Genomic DNA, 20173 nt, shown 5'->3' with positions numbered 1-20173 from the left:
ACAGACAAGCCAAAGGGAAAGGTTTTTCAGAAAAAGATCAAGGGGATTTCGGAAAATCAAAATCAGAAAAGCATACACGCATAAGGTAACTTAAACCCTTATCCAAAAAAGGGTATTTATTTTGTTAATTTAAAACCCTTATTAAAAAAGAGTATTTTTTAATATTTTGTTTACGGCCTTGAAAGGCCAAAAGAAATTGTCCAAACACCACCAACAAACAAAGAGTTTAAAAAAGGGGAGGCTCACAGGCCGAGCCCCCATATAGCCATAAAAAAGTTATTTCTGCAGAGGAGTAGACGGATCACCACCACCAGAGTCAGGAGGAGCGCTACCAGGGCCGGGAAGAGAGGCATCCACAGGAGATGAAGAGGAAGTCGGAGGAACAACAGAAGAACTTGAAGCGTCCTTGGAACGAGGAGGGGACTCAATAATCCTCTGCCCCCGAGTCTTCAATTCTGATTCGGAAACAATTACGGGGGCAGGAGGATCCACAATAGCATCGTCAATGACGACCTTGTCCGGATCTAAAGGAGAAAGATCCAAATCAGGAGCAATAACTCCGACCTGCTCCTTGAAAATCCTCCAAGCCTCCTCGGCACCATCAGCGATAGAATCCTCCAACTCGGCATACGCATTTCGAGAGTTCAGAAAATCCTTCTTCACAAACACAAGATCTTGAAATAAACTCTGATAACTCTCCTGTGCTGTCTTCCTCAAACTCGCCTCCATGTTGCATTGGGCCCGCAACTTACTCTCCTTCTCCCGAAGGCTATCTCTCTCCGCCCTCAGCTTGGCGACCTCCTCCTTCAACTCCCTCTCATGCTCCTAATAAGAAAGAAGCCTCCCCTCCAGCTCTTCAACCTTCGAGGTTAACCCCAAAGAGCTGAGAGTAGTCTTCTCAAAAATATCCAAAAGCTTGCCACAAACACCCGCCGCCCTAAAACTCTCCTCAGCCAGAGTGGTGAGGTGGTTTCGAACAGAAACATCATCCATACTGATATGAGGATAGATGTTCTTTCGAACGAATGCAAGAGCATCCGCCTTAACCCCACCATCAAAAGAAGAGCCAGACTCTAAAGTCTTGCGCTTCTTCTTCTCTGGTTCAGAAAGAAGTCGGGCGGAGGGGAGTGGCCGAGACAAAGTTGAAGAAGAAATCACAATGGGCTGAGTCCCCATAGTCTGAGGAGGAGGAGGAAGAGGAGGAGGAGAGACGATTGCCCTGGTACCACCAGTCCTAGCCCGAGATCTTGCCTTAGCCTCCTGAACTCTTTGGTAAGATTCCTGAGCATTCTTCCTTGCCATGTCTGCAAAAGAAACAATTAGCAAAAATTACAAGTCGGCAAACCTCAAGTCGGCAGACACAAGTCGGAAATAAGAAATATATAAAAACTACCTAGTTGCGACTGAACAAAGGTCGGCGATCCCTGGAGGAATTTCCTAGTATCCAAGTATGGGGCCCTCCCCCACACTTCTAGGAAAAACCCCACAATGGCCGCCTCCACCTCATCCAGGTCGTCCAGACCGTACTTCTCACAAGGGGAGGCCTCCAACCAATAGAGGGGAAAGCGAGGGGAAGAATTCTCATCCAAGAAAAAGGGGTGGTGACCCTCTACAGCTTGCACTTTGAAAAAATAATTTTTGAAGTCGTGGAAGGATTCGTCAAAAAGGGTAAAAATTCTCCGACCTTGTATGGCTCGGAAAGACACCCATTGCTGCTTGTTATTTAGCCCACTAAAGGGCTTAGTCATGTGGAAAAGATAGAAGAAAATCCTCAAAGAGGTCGGAAAGTCCAAAGCGTGACTAATAAATTGGTAAAATTTCAGAAAACCCCAAGAATTGGGGTGAAGTTGGGTAGGGGCAACTCGACAGTAGTGTAAAACAGACATCTCAAAATGCGAAAAAGGAAGAAAAACACCCAAACGGGTGATCATACATTCATACATAAAGAAAAAATGAGGGGCTGCCTCATTGGCCCTTCCAAAACAAACCCGGTCTTCTGGCCCGGGACTACCAACTCATACTTTGGCTCGTCCTCCTCAGAAGTACAAATCCTGTGGTGAGTACGAAGATGAGTAATAAACTCAGCATCGACCAAGGGTTCCTCCCCTAGGACCGTGACATCAACCCATTGAGAAAGAACATCTACGGAAGCCATTTCTTTTTTCTTATAAAGGGTGACAAAAACCTACAAAAGAAAAAGAAAAGGAAAATCAAAAACACGGTCTCTAAAGGGAGGAGATACGGAGCCAAAATCTACAAACCAACCTATCTACCTACAAGATAAAAGCATGCAAACACAAAGCATGTCATGAAAGAAGAAAAGCTAACCTTTATCCAAAAGTGAAGGTTGGAAGAAGCAGAAGTCCCCAAACGCAAGAACGCAGCACGAACGAAGAAAGAAGAAATTTGAAAAATTGCAGAAACGAAAAAATGAAAGAGAGGGAAAGTATTTATAAACATGCTAAGGGGCATAATGGTAAAAGCGGGGCAGTCATTAATGAGAAATGCACCGTTACCAAGACCTACGCACATCCCTAACGGACACGACGCTTGATTAGACGTAACTGTCAGAACCAAAAGGACATGGAAAGTCACGTCGGTTTTAGAAAATCACGTCGGTCCTCCAATAAGTCGGCTACGACCCCGAGTAGAATACTCGAATCCAAATCTTGAAAAAATTGGGCTCGAGTAGGGGCACTGTTCATACCCTGACCCAATAATAAAGGCCCAGGATCAAGCAAAGGACCTAATCCAAAGGGTTGGGTCTCACCAGTACCAATCTTCATCCTATGAAGTCGGTACTCACCACGACCTGTTCTAAAGAAGTCGGGCACGAGATTAGCTGGCGGATAAACACTCATTTAAATGAATAACTATCCCTAGAATCTCTCTAACCACTTCCGCGAGCCATATCTTAACCTCCCTAAGATAATGGGACGGTTAACGCCCTAAAAATATGGCACTACTCCAACGGTGGTTATTGGTTCACCACTATAAATACACTGACACCCTCAGGTATCTCTAAACCCAATACTCTCTAGACCTGCTCACACCCTTGCTAACTTAGGCATCGGAGTGTCTTTGCAGGTACCACCCCCATCTCCTCGCACAAACAAGTCGGACGGAGCCTCCCGAGTTGCAGATCTATTCGGAATCCTCCTTCTTCACACATTTAGGCCACCAACTCCATCCAACCCATCAATCTCCGGTTACCCACCGTAACAAAAAGTATAATTAAAATTAGAAACATACAAATATAATAATAAAATTTGTATTTTAAACAAATAAATATACCTTTTATCATACATAAATTATTTATAAAAATGAATAAATGGTTAAAATTAATAACACAAGTTTAAAATGATAAAATTCAACTTTTTTACAAGTATCTTTTATAGTATTTTTATTCTTTTAAATTTTAATTTATTAGTACTTTATTATTTACTTAATAATTAAACAAATTATTTTCATGAAAAATTATTTTTGTATTATTTTAAAGAAGAGACCAATATAACAGTTTAAAAAATAACGTAAAAATAATATTTTAAATAAAAAATAGTTAATATTAAAATTTTTAAATGCAAAAATAAATTGTATAGATATTTAAAAGATAAATAAAAAATACATGCTTAAAATAAATAAAACAGACAAAAATCATTCTCTATTTCTCAAGAATACTTCTATTTATATATTTTATTTGTTTTAGACATGTATTTTATATTTATCTGTTAAATATTTATATAATTTATTTTTGTATTTAAAAATTTTAATATTAAATATTTTTTATTTAAAATATTATTTTTACGTTATTTTTTAAACTTTTATATTAGTCTCTTTTTTAAGATAATACAAAAAATATTTTATCATAAAAATAATTTATTTAATTATTAATTAAATAATAAAGTACTAATAAATTAAAAATTAAAAGAATAAAATATTATAAAAAATACGGTAAAAAAGTTAAATTTTATCATTTTAAATTTTTGTTATTAATTTTAATAATTTATTCAATTTTTTTAAATAATTTATGTATGATAAAGCATATATTTATTTGTTTAGAGTACAAATTTTACTATTATATTTATATGTTCATGATTTTAATTATATTTTAAGTACTCTAAATAGATTTACTTTGTTATATTAAATAAAGATATATTTTTTTAATAAAAAAATTTAATAACCAAACTAACTATTATTATGTTAGTAAGGAGTGATCCACAGCAAAAAGAGCTGTTTACTAGGAGATAGTAATGACATCGGCGTTTCTATACTAAAAAAGACAGGAATTTAACAACGTAGTTAAAGAATAATGCACTAAAAAAGAGAGATTGCGTGAAAGAGTGCAGTAGATGACGACGACGTCGCCGCTTCTTGTCACGACGGCAACGCGACACTTAGAAGGATCGAAGATACGCGATGAAGAAATAATTAAGGAGTGAAAAAGGTATTTCAATTAACGGAAGTGAAATTTTGATATTTTTAAAAATTATACCTATTACTTATCTTAAATAATAAATTACAAAATAACTTAATTATGGTTAAGATAATAACCAATTAAAATATGACAGATCATAAAAGATAATTTACATATTATTTTAAAAGGAGTTAGGTAGCATTCACTTTTTTTTTATCATGAATTAGTAAGTTGAATATCCATAATTAGCACTTACATACAATTTAATTAACCCTACATATTAAAAAAACAAATTGTAGCTCATATTAATATAAATAAATATTATCTTAAAAAAAATATCTAGAGAGAATAGCTTCCGTTTCGATGATGGAATATATAAAGGTGATCCACGTTGATGAGTATAGAGAGAAGAAAGTGATTGAGTAGCCTTCTAAACGAAAATAGGAATGTGTATATTTATAATTGCTTTACGAATCTTATTCTTAAGTCTTAACGTGTCAACCCTTATGTTAAGGTGCAACAGCAGCAATATAGCTTCCTTTTATTTTTTTGGTAATATATTAACCTCAAATGATAAAGGATGGTGGGGACTACAGGGAGAAACTTAGAGAAGATTACAGAAAGATTTATTTGATAATAATGAATTTATTCATTATTATAGTGGCCCTTCATTAGTTCATTTTCAACTTTCAAGTCGCTGAGTTGGCAAATTAAACTGATTTTGATCTGCAATAAATTAAATCAAATATCCTTTTTAGTTAATATGTTGATATCAATGAACAAATTAAAGCACGTGTAATTTTACTCCCTATATATGCTGGAAAACAAAGTCATCCTTAAAAGCAATATAATTTTTTTTTTTTTACTCTAAATTTGAAAATATGTGCAAGTTTAGTTTAATTAGAAAAAAAAATGTGGTGAAAAAAAAAAGTGGAAGAATCTGACTGGCCGGTGGGAGTGGATATAAAAATGCTGCAGTAGTAGTAGTAGTGACTAGTGAGTGTTGATGAAATAATTGACAAAAAAGTTTTCAAAAAGAAAATTGACAAAAAAGTTGGAGAAGAAACAAAAGATAAGAATAATATTATGATTTTTTGCTATGAATATTCTAACTACTTTATGATTGGTTGGTGGTACGTACTGGATATTTTTGAACTTGTAAATATTGCAAATATATTATGGTTTGCAGGGAGCTATTCATAGCAGAAATATGTTTTAATAATTAATATATTTCTTACAACAAATTTATTGGTTAAATATATTTTAATTCTATTTTTTAACTTTTTTTCAATCATTTACTTAGTATTGACAAAGATATTTTAGAGAAAATTTTGTTATTAACAACAACAAATTCTTTTAGAGATTGATTTTTTTTATATATATATATATATGTATATTAGTATTTTTACTCGTAATAACATTATGGGAATATAAATTTTTTAAAATTATGGTCTATTTTATTTTGATAGTATAAATTATGTATAGCATAAAAAATTTATAAAATAAAATTACTTTTACAAAAAAAATTATAAATTAACAAAAATCTTTAACTAAAAAAAGTTAAGTATCTGCAGATAAAAAAAAATTAGATTTTTATTTATTATTTTTATATGAAAAAATCTAATTTTTTATTAATAATTAATTTTAACCTTCGTTATCTAAAATTTAAAACAATTTAACATGTATACTTTTATATTTAATTAGGTGCTAACTATTAAGTTTATTTTATAAATAGAAATAATTATTTTTTATACTTGCTATTTAAAAATAATATTTTTTTTCTCTATGTATATAAAAATATAATTAAATATTAGCATAAAAAAATTATACTGATAGTTATAAAATTAACCCAAAATTATTTTTTTTAAATAATTAAATCTTGATTCTAACTTTTAATTATAACATTAGTATTCTCTCAAAATTATATGTAATAAATATTTGAAAAAAGAGAAATGAAAATATAAATTAGAAAGATAAGCGGTGAAAATTTAAAACTAAATAATAAATTAAAAACCTATGTATATAATAACAATATTAATAATACTTTTTATTTAAATTATATTATTTTATTAATTTTATTTTCTGTAGAAGGAAAAGATAGAAAAATAGAGAATGAGAGAAAAGAGAGAGAAAGATAAAGATGAAGAATGAGAGTGAGAGTGAGAGTGAGAGTGAGAGTGAGAGTGAGAGTGACAGTTTGTTAATTTTGAAAGAAAATTTTTTATTTTAATTATAAAAAATTATTAGATAACATATTTTGATTTGTCAAACTATTAATATAAAATATAAATTATATATAGAGTAAAAATGTAGAGAGAAATAGAAAAATGGAGAGAGGTAAATGAGAGAATTTAGGAAGGGAGTTTATTAATTTTGAAAAAAATGTTTTCACTCAATTTTAATAAGAGAATGTCGTGTGACACATTTGATTATTAAATTAGATAGTAATATATGATACATAATATAGGTATTTTAATATTTCAATTTTAATATTTTAATTTTAATTTTAATGCAATTAAAGAATGTCATGTTGCACATTTTGATTGTCAAATTAGTAATAATCATTGATATTGATAATGATATATAAAATAGATAGAGTGGTTGAAGAAATGAGAAAAATAGAGAAAGGAAAAGGGAGGAGGGAAGAATTCTTTAATTTTAGACAGAAAGATTTAATTTAGTTTGCAATGAGGGAGTGATATGTGGCACATTTTGGTTGTAAAATTAGTAAAGAAGATGGAAGAATTTTTTAATTTTGAAGGAAGAATTTAATTTCAATTACAATGAGAGAATAACATGTGACACATTTTGGTTATAAAATTAGTAAAAAAGAAAGAAAAATTCTTTAATTTAAAAAAAAATTAATTTTAATTGTAATAAAAAATTGACATGTGATATATTTTGACTTTAAAATTATATATATATATATATATATATATATATATAACAATCAAATTCACTTAATATAAATAGAGAGAGATGTTAGAGACTTAGAGCCCGACAAAAAAAGTAGGAATAGATGCTTACACATCTTATAATCGATCACACTTTCGAAGTGTTAATTTTATAATTATATAATGTCTTAACGAAAGAAAAAAAAAAGATTTAATTTTAACTTCTATTTTTTATAATGCAATCAACAAGAGGATTTTTTATTTTTATAAATTAAATAAATATAATAATTATCAAAATATAAAAATTTTAAAAATATTTATAGTAATAAATATCACTCTCTTATTTCGTTTACACTGTAAACGAGATAATTTTATATAGTGTAAACGAGATAAAAAATATATTTATTTCGATAAATATTTTTAAAATTACTTATTTTAATAATTATTACATTTATTTAATTTATAAAAATAAAAATTCCTCAACAAAAAAACAGCCATCATATTATTATAATTATTTTTTTTGTTTCCTATTATTATAATTATTTAAAATTATATGAATATTATTTCCATCAGGACCATAAATCAATGGCCCAAAGTTAAAGACCCAAAGTCGTACATGCCCGACTCGGCCGAAGAAGTTAATTAAGTTGGGTCGCTGTAACACGATTGGGTCCAAACCTAGATCTTCCGATCCATTATCTGACCTAGGAATGTGTATGGGTCGGGTGAAACCGGGTTTGATGTGACCTAAATCTGATCCAAAATATATATCGGGCCTATTTATTAGATTCGAACTCGACCCTAAACCCAATGAAACCTATACACTTTCGGGCTACGATTATACCGGATAAAAATTAGGTGAAAACCGGACCGTTAATATTACATTATCTTTGTACCTTCTTATAAGTTAACATGTGAAAATATCCAAATTTTCAAGACTCTAACTATTATTTGACATGGTAAGATTCACTTAAAAAAATATAACAAGGACCAACTCTTTTCTAAAATTAAAGCATAACCATAATCAATACTAATATTATATAATAACACCAAATATTTAAATATATACAAATAACACAATATTATGCATTAGTCTAAAATCTTATATATTTTAAACAAAAAAATTAACTTATAGTCTTATAATAACTAATAACACAAAATATTAAGTTTTACAATATTTAAATTCTACATAAAAATAACCATCATCCATCACTAATAAAACAAAATATTAATTGTGTATGATGACCGGGCCACCGGGCTGACTTCGGATGACCCGAGCTATGGCTCGGATCCGACCCGAAATAATGACCGGGTCTATTTTTAAGACCCTTACCCGACTCTAACCCCGATGAAATCACACAAAATTAGATCATAAAGTGCTCGAGCCCGGACTAGATCTTCAAACCGGATCAAACCATGCACACCCCTAATCTGACCTAACTTGGAGAGCATACTCATAGTCATAGCTCCCCATTCGTAAGAAGATTGGACGCCCCAAGTGAAAAAATATGTCGAAACATATAAAAATATACAAGACGAATTAATTCTTTATTTATTAAATTGAGTGATTTTGTGAAAAACCAAAAAAGTATACGGAATAAATATATTCGCAAATGTGTAGGAGTAAGTTCTCTATTAGATTTTATAAAATTTCCAAGTAATACATAACAGTGAATCTTATTGAAAAAGTATAGAGAAACGATAATAATTGCGAACAATATGAATAATAAATTAAAAATTATATAAAATTAAAATAAAAAATTAAATTATTAATTAATTATTTAATTTTAATATTTAAAATTTTAAAAATTAGGATTAACATTTAAATGTATTTACACTACGTATAGTTATTTATAATTTTACTATAATCTCTAATACACATCTTCATTGTCATTGTTTTCTGATCTTTATCTTGTGCCGTTACACCCCCACCAGCCGTACCGATGCTGTCGTAGCCTTCCGTCGACACCGTTGAAATCTCACTTGGCGCCGCTTTCCCTCCGTAGCAAAGGACGTTGAGCTCTGCATGGAGATCGATCCGCCTCCTCACCTGGTCATGTATTTGAACCGTGAAGAAGTTCCATCAGTGTATCTAATATACAGATATCCAGTGCAAGCATGTGACCACTGGAGTGCATCGATTTTTTGCTACCACGCAAGGGAACCGCCTACCATCATCCTCGCTGGTGGCCGTCGCCAGTAGTTATCGAACCGTTGAAGGAGGAGGTCGTTGCGTCGTTTTTGACACGGCCTTTCAGTAAAGCTACTTCAATGGCCAGTTCATGATGGTCATTTTAGTAAGTATGCAGATGATTATTTTAATTCTTATGTGGATGATTATTTTGATTGTATTGGGTTTAGTTATATATAATTAAAATATACTGGATGTTCAATTCATTAAGTATGCGGATGATTATTTTTGTTTTTAAGTAAATGGTTATTTTAACTAGGGGAGTGACGTCAGTGATGGTGTGTGGTAAGCCAAGCAGTGACGATGAGGAGGAGCCCAACGGCACCGTTCGTTTTCGGTTTGAAGAAGAGCAACGTCGATGAGAGTCTTTGTTGACGACCAAACGACAGCAACGACAATAAAAAATTTGGAGAAAAAGCTGGTATTTTAGTAAATTAGGATATAATGAATGATTAAAATTTTTAAATTACTGAATGAAATTTTTTTGTTAAATAATTTAAGTAGAATATTTTTTTTAACTTTATTGGACTAAATTTTCAATCGATTGTTTGTATTGTTTAAATTCTTTATCATCTACCTAGCCAAACCAAATATTTTTTACCTCCATTATACAAATAAATTTGACTCCATTTCTCACTACCACAATGTTGTTGAAGGACATTTAATTAGATTTGATTTTATAAATATATAAAATTTGATTTTAATTATTTAATAAAAATTAATTAAATAAATAACAATAAAGAAAATGAGAAGTATCCTAACCCTAAATTCCTAATTACTCCAAAACTAACTCCCTGTTCCTACCTTTCTCTGCTCTTTTCAAGTTTTATACTTTCCTTCTCTGTTCTCTAGGTCTACTACTGACCACTATGGCACGCGAGCGTCACTGTTGTTGGCGTTGCTATCACCGTCATTGCTGATCCGGACTTCGCTTCGCATCACTGCTCGTCTGCTTTGGTTTTCACTTTGCATTGCTCATTGCTTCGGTCTGTTAATGGTTGTTGTACGACAAAATTTTGGAAAAGTATATGGAACCAAAAGGTTATCAGCCAAAAACTAAACAAAATCACATTAATTTATATTAATAATTAATTTTAAATTTATAGAATTCAAAATTTAAAAAATTTAAAATTAATTAAGTAAACCTAATTAAAACCTATAAAAGCCTTCCTTTTCTCTCTCACATTAACCTACCCACCTACAACAATCACACACACACCTCTCTCTCACCAATGCTGCTGGAAGCGCCAGCGACTTCCATGCTCTCCGGGACGTCCTCAACAAGCACAATAAAAATCCATACAGACAACTCAACCTCGTATTGAATAGAAACGACAGCGTCAGGCGCGGATCCGTGCCCCCAGAGAGCCCTCCCGCACCAGATCCCAACCTCCCCACCAAGGTTCTCTCCAAAGACCTCTCCATCAACAAATCAAAGGGCACGTGGGCGAGGATCTACCTACCCCGCACACTGGATCAGAACTCCAAACTTCCGTTACTGGTATTCTTCCACGGTGGCGCATTCATATTCCCGTGCTTCTCATCAGAATAGCCATGAGAGGAATTATAAAAATACATTTATTTAATATAAAAAAATATCTTAATACTTAATAAAAGAAACATTTAATTATATTTTAGCAAAAATAATTAAATATGTATAAAATTTAAAAAAATATGAAATTCTTAAAGAAACAGAGATATTCACATTTGCAATACAAAAAAAAAATCGAAAAATATATAAAAGAACATCCATTTAGTATGAAAAAGAAACATTCTGATACTTAGCATAAGAAACATCCATATATATTAACTCGTAGAGATTTTGGATTCACCCAAAAGTATTTGGCTGATTTTTGGCTAATACCCTTTTGGTTTCCTAGCATTGCTTTAAAATTTTATTAGTATTTTGTTATTATTTAGCTAATGGTTATTGTATAGTAAAATTTTATTAATGTGTTTTTATGTTTGGTTTGCTAAGTAGTTTTTATTCATATTGTATTTTTAGATTTTTGTGGAATTGTGAATTATATTTCTATAACAATATTATATTTATTAATAAACTAATTTAGGTTTATAAATTTATATTTTTAGTAATAAAAAAATATTTTAAAAGAACATTATTATTGGAGCTTAAATCTCAAAACAATTCATGCGACATCTTTTAATAAAAAAAATTTTTAAATTTAAAATAAAGAGTCTTATAATAAATTATGGACATAGAGTTACAAGAACATATATAAAAAGAGAAACATTTTTTTGAATTGATAAAAAAAGTATTCAATCTTTCTAAAATATAAAACTTTAAAAAAATAAAATTTAAAGTTATATGTTATTATTTAAATTATTATTTTAATATTTTAATTTATTATTGGATAATTTTAAGATTAATTATGTTTTATAATAATAAAATATAATTATAAAAATTATTGCGTTGTTATATATATTTTATTGCCACAGACAAAATTTTTTGGATATATATTATTGGGTATGTATATTAAGTTGTTGAAAATTTTTGGGGGGACTTCGGTCTATACTAGTCTCCTCTGATGGTTTGTAATAGTGGGAATAATGTATATTAGTATATATGAACTACTACTAATTAGCACGAGAAGCTAAGATTAATCACTCTTCTTTTATATACTCCAAAATACAGCATGTGCACAAAAGGAAATTAAAATGTCATATGAAGAAGAGAATATTAGATGATGAAAAATGTACAGGAGGGAAAAAAAAAAAAGGCAGAAATTCACCTATAGTCGTTGCTTCTGGATGGCTTGTTATTATATGGTTTAAAAAAAATCGATTTATTTTATATAAATGGTTTATTTAAAAAAACCGATTTGAATTGGACCAAGCAGTTACTTTTATTCTCTTCTTCTTCGTTTCGCATGTAAAATTCGTTCTCTTTCAATCCCTTTTCAGAACTAATATGAAACTTTCAATTAGATATGTTCCTTTTATTTATATTTTTTAATCAAAATTATTGTTTTAAATGTATTTCTTAATTTATGTTTTTATTCATTCCTCCATGAATGATGAAAATTATTTAATAAATACGTACATATTTATGTCATCATACCATTTTGATGTTTAGGATCATAAATGCCAAGATAATTCATGGCAATTTCATGTGATGGAAGATAAAAATGTAATTATGGTATAACGTAGACTAGTTGATAGCATGAGCATTGTTGAAATTTTGGCATGATCTCTTTCATATTTGTTATATGTCTCTTTAGTTGGTGATGTTATAGTTTATTGTGATGATACGATGGTAATTTAATTGTATGAGTTAGGTCCTTTTTATTTGGTTGAATTTTTTCTATGGCTATCCTATTCTTGATGGCAATGTCAAAATAAATATTTTCATTAGTTGCTCTTTTTTTTTCTCTATTTTTGAATCAATTTTATTTTGAAAAAATTTATTAAAATTTTTTGTTGTAGACAAAATTAATAATATTATGTTCAATTATTTAAGGAGACCAAATTAATATTTTGATTAGATACTTTTGTTTTATTGAAAATAAATTCTAATTTCATTAAAAAATAAATTCTAGTTGATAAATAAAAACACAAAAACGTGCATGACAGTGAAATCATAATTTCTAGACAAGTAAATTATAGTTTTATTATCTTAAAAAAATAATTTATTTATAGAATAATATTGAAAAATCAACAATAATTTGCATGAAAATAGTTTATTAGTAAAATAAAAGTTAATTGATTGATTACCATAAAATTTAATTTAACGATAAATTTGCAATTGAACATATTTTTACAGCTTAATTTAAAATCTATTTACAGCTTAATTTAAAAGCAGCTGAAAATGTAAGTTATGAGAAACAAAACAAAACTCATCAAGAAAATAGAAATAGAGACACAAAAAAAGCCAGATGATATCATTTATGTCATTCCTATAAAAAAACCGTGAAATTTGTTTCTTTTTCAGAATACTAAATTTTACTTTTTCAAACAATTTGTATACATATATTTGACAAAAATTAAATAAAAAAAATTTCAGATAAATTTAAAGAAAAAATTGGTCAATATGAATGAAGAAAAAGAACATATCAAATTCATCTGTTAGGAATTTAGGAATAACATACAGTAAGAATTTAAATTATTCTAAAAGTAGTTATTTGATCTATTCAAACCGATTTTTTTAAATAAACCATTTATATAAAATAAATTGATTTTTTTAAACGTAACACGTGTCAACGATCCAGAAGCAACTTCACCTGCAGTCGACTGCAGGTGAGTTTCCACCGGAAAAAAATGTAACAAATTCTCATTAATTATACCACTCTTTTCAAAACTTAATATAAGTTGATAAAAGATGACATATAAATTATTATACCTTTAACACAAATAAATAATTTAATTTTAACATAAGTTTAAGCCTAGATTTAAGGTATATATAAAATATAATTTACGTTAATTTTATTACAGAAGCAAGCAATCAGGATCACCGATCTGGATTCATATATACACACAAAATATTATTAAGTTCAGAAATCATCACAACTCACAATGCAAGCATAGCAAATATATATGTTACAGATAGTAGAATTAATTAGATGGTAGCGAGAAACTGAATCTGTTTGAGAAGAGGGGTCAAAGTTTCCATAAGCTTCTCGCAAGGATGGTTATGAATTCCCTCGTACGTTGTCACCACAATGCTTGTGTCTTTCGACAGCCTCTGCACTTGTTTCTTCACATTGCATGTGTGATGCGTGCAACGGTAGTAGCTTCTTCATTTTGTATCCATCACAATCAATTCATTCAAACACAAACTAAATAAACCCTTCATTCGATTTAAACATCATATATAGAACCAATAAGCTACCCACAAATTAAAAAAAAAGTAAACTGTTAATAAAATGGAATTCAAAAATTTACATCGTTAATAAAAAAATTCTCAAAAGATGTTAATTAATAATAAATAAACTCACAAAAAGTTAAAAATGAGACAAAAAGAATTAGATATTAAATATATATTCTAAAAATAAATTTTAAAGATCAAATTTTAATGTAAATTTTTGTAATTATTATTAAAAAAATATTTTTTTATTCTTAATAAAATTTGAAATTTTTTTGTGAAGTGAATTTTTTTAAAAAAAGTTTTAGTATGAATGACCACATTTTTTTGAAAAATAAAAAAATCAAGATTAAATTTTGCTTCGAATTTTGTTGTGCACCTTCTAAATATTTATTCAAATGTTGGTATAAAAATTTGAATCAAATGAATACGTCGTTTGTTAAATATAAATTTTTTGTCACTTGCAAAAAATATAATATTTATTGGTTATTTTTGTCACATTTTCAAATCATTAAAAAGCTGTTTTTGTCGATAACATCTTTCAAAAATCTTTTTGTCAGTGATTAAATTTTTCGGATACCAAATTAGTAATTAATCCCAAATTAGATTTGAAAAGAAAAAGAAACTATACATACAAATTTCACAAAAAACAAAAAAACTCCTGACTGTATGTGTTAAAATAATTATGTATATGTCTTTTTTTATTAGTTTAAAATTTTGTAAAAAATGATGATTTCATGACAAAGTTAATATTGCTTCCTAGTTTTAAATATAATTGTGAGAGAAAATATCATTCATTAAAATTTAAATATAAATGCATTTTGTGAATTTATTGTATTTTTAGATTTGTTTGTTATTGAATTTTAATTGTTTTTTATTAAAAAAAGACACTTCACTAGATAATATAACTTATATTTGAGTTCAGTCAATTTTTTCATTCAAAAACATCATCTTTAATAATTAATAATAGAAGAGTGCTAGAAACTAACAAATTTTGTGATTTATAATTATTAATGAATTATTATTAGTATTTTTAATAATATAAAATTATATTTAATAATATAAAATTATTCATTTTTATTTTTTTATTGATTAAATATTAACCAAATTTTAATAAAAATGCTTACTTCGTAAACTTTCTTTTAACGATATATTCTTTAAAACGTTCTGTTTAAATTGTTTCTGTCAAATTCCTAAAGAATCTCAATCCTAGTAACTTTACCTCATAATTCAAATAAATACTTTATAGTCAAGTGTTTTTCTATGTATAGAGACTCATGTGTAATTATATATATCCATATAAAATTAATAATTAAAAATTATTAAATAATAATAATTTTTTAACTATTAAATTCATACTAAAATAATCAAGTTTTCACCTAACAAGATTAAATAAAAATAATAAATAACTATTCTAAAAAAGATTTTATAATTGTCATCATGTAAAAATACTTCATTTTAATTATTAGATGATAAGTTGTAGGATTTGATTTTTATTTAAAATAAAAATACTATTTTTATTTAAAATATTACTAAACAAATAAGTGACATTTTCTAAACAAAAATCATGATGAAAAAATATTTTTAGTATCTTCTTTAAAGTAGTTGCCAAAATATTATACATACCTAGGATATGTGGTATTCTTCACTGCTTTCTGGCCATACTTCCTCCAGCGGTAACCATCATCCAATATATCATCAACACTTCTTGTTTGGAATGCAAACCTTGCCACTCTTTTTGCCTTCTTCACTCTTCCAACTATATTCTTTTTCTCTTTCTTCTCCTTTTCTTCTATGACATTTTCGGCCATATTGAAAGAAGGATGAAGAGAAGAAGAACCGCATTCCATTGCGGTCGTTATTGTTTCCTTGGCATCACTAACGTTGTTGTGGTCAGCGCCGCCGTTGCCGGAGAAAACATAACTAATGTTGCTCCAATAATAGTCATCATTGATGTCACAACCAAGGCTATTATTATTATTGTTATTATCATTAGGATGAGATTGAGGTTCCATTTGCAAAGGGTTTTGATGAAGCATGGAAGGTAATGTGAAGGGTACAAATGGAATATTGTTGTTGTTGTTGTTGTTGTGGTGGTTATCTTGGGGTGTTGGCAATAGTAATAATGGTGGTGGTGGAGGATTTGGCGGGTCATGGTTTTCCATTATTGTTGTGTTTGTGATTGAGAATAATGGAATAGTAATGAAGATTGAAAGAGAGATTGAGAATATGTATTAGGGTTGAATTTTATAGAGGCTACTGAAGAAGATATGGTAGTAGATGGTAGAAAACATTTGGCAGCCCTCACACTTAATTACAACAAGGAAAATATATTATTATTGAAGCTAATTAATTATTAAGGGGATTATATATATATATTATTATATATTGTCTTCTAAACTAATTACGTATAATATACCAATGAGTTATAACTCAAATGGCATAATCTTTCCATACTCAATTAAAAGGTTACGGATTCGAATCTCCTATCTTTGGTAAAAAAAATTACGTATAATATAGATGTATATATACTAGAATATGAAGACTACTTAAATAGAGTTTAATTTTAATATAATCATATACAATTATATAATTATAATTATTTTTATTAATACGATGTTATATAATTAGATATATATTTAAAATAATTTTATACTGACAGTTTTAAATTTTTAAAATTATTATATATTTTGAAAGTTAAGGGAGAAAGGAAAAAATTAAAAACAATAAAACCCACCACAAATTAGTATTACAAGCTAATTAATTAGTAGGCTCTTTAAACACTTACGACTTATATATAATGTAAGTATAATTCTTTTATGAATTGGTATCACAACAAAATGATCATTTTAATGATAAATAATTGTAGGTATGTGATGACGATAAATATATGCTTCATGTACATTATTATTACATTACATATAAATAGTTAAATAGTAAATACACACACGCATTGAAGATAACGAGAGAATTGAAGTATTATTATGGGGCACGTCTCCTCTATTTGTGTCACAATAATATGATCTTGAATGGCAGTTGAACTGTAAAAGTAGTTAGAATATAGTTGAGTTAACATTTGGGTGCAAGTCATCAAGCTCTCATATATATATATATATATATATATTCCTAGAGAATTAGAACAATGTACATATGCCTATTAATTCCCTACTTTCTTTTTTTTTTTATCTCTAATAATAATTATTTCATCTCATGTACGGTTTTTATTATGTGATCAGAACAAACATAATCCATTAGGATAACATTCTCTTCACCCGCTTATCTATATACCACACATGTTCAAATAAAAAGTACTGTTCACCAACCAATAGAAGTTGTGCCAAGTTCCCATTAGTTTACCATCAAATTAAATATATTAATTATTAATTATTAAAAAAGTATAAATAACTAATAACATTTTTATTTAACATGGTTATTATTTACCTAGCACTCCCCTTAATTATATTCATAGCTTCTTAGGAAAGGCCTATATACTTATTAATGCATCTATCATTGCAAATATTAAACTATTTTTTTAAGTAATTCCTAAGAATTTTTATTTCAAGGAAATTAGACTCTAATAAAAAAATTAATAAATTGGTCTATAATATTTTAAAATATTAAATAAATTAGTCTCTAATAAAATATTAATTAGTCCTAACATTTTTAAAAACATAATAAATTTATTCTTAACTTTTCTGAAAAATATTATGGTTTGGAGAATATTATTTTGTTTGAATTTCTTTTAAAAATAAAGCACTAATTTATTTTGTTATTTTACAAATAAGGAGTAATATGTTTAATTTTCTTAAATATTAGAGACTAATTTGTTAATATTTTATTAAAGATTAATTTATCCGGAACCAAAATTATTGGTGATGGCCCAACTCAAAAGATTACTTTTTTCATTTTTTTTAATTAAACAGAGTTGTAAATGAGGTGATTGTCGATTTTTTGTTTGCACAAATCATTCTATTAACATATTATGAGGTTAGGTGATGATTTACTCATAATTCTTGGTTTATAATGATAGGTACTCTAATTTCGCATTAATTGTTAAGGTAATACTTTATAGATAAGGTTGAGTCGGGGAGTGGATCCTCTTTAGTGGAAAAAAACTGGATGGTATCCAGTAGAAGATCTCACCCTTCATTGCATTCTCTCTCTCATTTATTTTTGGTCCCACTTGTAGAATTAAAGGTAGGAGATTACACTTTATTCTCTCCAATGACAAAAAAAATGGAGAGGATCCATTTCCGGTTGAGCCGCTATCTATGTTTACAAAATGGGAAATGCTAGGTAAACAATGACTATTTTGAACAACCTGAATAACCACCAATTAAATAAAAACACACTACACCTCCAAATTAACCATCTAAATTTTAATATTAAAATAACCATCTGTACACTAGTGAAATAAACATCCAATATATCTACTGTTTACATTATTTAATATTTTCATTGTTTACCTATACTTTTCCTTACAAAATATATACTCTCAAGTCAAGATAATTAAGTTAATGTATTCTTTCTGCCAATTAAACAAAGAAATTTATTGTGTACCATGTTGCATAATGTAAAGATAAAAATAATCCTTTATTTTTAAGTTATTTATTATTATTATTATTATTATTATTATTATTATTGAAAATGAAGATAAACACAAGAGAAACCAGATTTTGAGAAAACTTGCAGAAATAACAAAAGGGATAGCTTGTAGAAACAGAAAGTGTAACAGTTAAACACCTAAAATTCTCAAGGCCTCAAAAGAAACCTTGTTTTTTTCTTTTAGTATTTATTTGTTTCAAATAAGGGCATTTGCTTAACATATAGCTTACATTAAACCGCTGATGCTGATACCCTATATATGCTATTAACGTGTTATGGATAATTAATTAGCAGAATGTGATAGAGTAATGTTATTATGTTATTGTTACAAAACAAAAGTAAGGAATCCAAACAATAGATTTGTGGATTGAACAAATTTGATTGGTTGTGACAAGAGAAAACTAGCAAGAAAAGAGGTGGGGAAAAAAGTGGCTATTTGAGACCCCAAAACAAGACTAGTTGTTGAACTTCACTAAAGGATAGATACCCAAACACTGACTATATGTAACATGAAATAGGGCAACTTATACTCTAAGCTTCACAACCACCAAGTAAATACAGAGAATTAAATAAGAAAAAGTTGAGTTATTAAACCCTCGGCAATTTGCTTGCCTCGGTTATAAAAAAGAAATCAACATTTTCTTTTGAACTCATAAAAAATGTGTTAGCCTGATCTTCAAGATCCTATATGCTATTGCTATAGCCTATATGCATTGTCGTTCTATGTACTAAATTAATTGATTGAAATGGTTTTAATAATAAATTTAATAATCAATGGACCTGTTAGTGATGTACTATTAGAATTGCATTTATAGAGTTATTATTATGTTCATATCCTTAAATAATTTCGGACTTTTTAAATCAACTTGAGTTGGTCGAGTGGTCAGTACACTCGTCTGTTTAAGTAAGTGTGGGGTCCGAATCTCGCCTTGTATATGCATCAACTCATTAGTCAGCAACAAACCCTTAAATGGAACTCAAATTCGCGACAAATTAATTCTTGACTTATTGGGTTGGAGGATACTCTGGGCTACAAATAAAAAAATCGGACTTTTATAATACTCTTCTATAGAAGTAGATCAAGCAAAGTGAGAATTTTGATCAATATGGAGATTAACACTATCTAGTATTTTTTTTTTTTTGGGTGTCTTAACATTATCTAGTATAATTAAGCACTAGAGCTTGTAAATTGCAATTATGATATATAGATGCTAATTCCTTCAATTATCAATATCTAATTAAGAAGTCAG

General features: G+C 28.6%; 1 protein-coding gene across 2 annotated transcripts; it reads right to left on the bottom strand.

Annotated features, from left to right (window-relative positions):
* Positions 1 to 13913: 13913 nt before the first annotated feature.
* On the bottom strand, positions 13914 to 16565 carry LOC112797531 (WRKY transcription factor 28). Of its 2 annotated transcripts, none has more exons than XM_025840519.3 (2): positions 15945 to 16561; positions 13914 to 14250 (listed from the first exon to the last, which is right to left on the bottom strand). In XM_025840519.3, the coding sequence occupies exons 1-2, from the start codon at positions 16481 to 16483 to the stop codon at positions 14073 to 14075; spliced, it is 717 nt and encodes a 238-aa protein (XP_025696304.1). In that variant the 5' UTR covers positions 16484 to 16561; the 3' UTR covers positions 13914 to 14072. The 2 variants fall into 2 exon arrangements, with proteins under 2 accessions (XP_025696304.1, XP_072090801.1); XM_072234700.1 differs by having other exon boundaries at positions 14212 to 14341; positions 15945 to 16565.
* Between the last annotated feature and the right edge of the window lie 3608 nt (positions 16566 to 20173).

Source organism: Arachis hypogaea, chromosome 4, assembly GCF_003086295.3.
Source record: "Arachis hypogaea cultivar Tifrunner chromosome 4, arahy.Tifrunner.gnm2.J5K5, whole genome shotgun sequence".
Classification (NCBI taxonomy): domain Eukaryota; kingdom Viridiplantae; phylum Streptophyta; class Magnoliopsida; order Fabales; family Fabaceae; genus Arachis; species Arachis hypogaea.
Note: the sequence above shows the minus strand (reverse complement) of the source record. Positions and strands in the feature narration are given on the sequence as shown.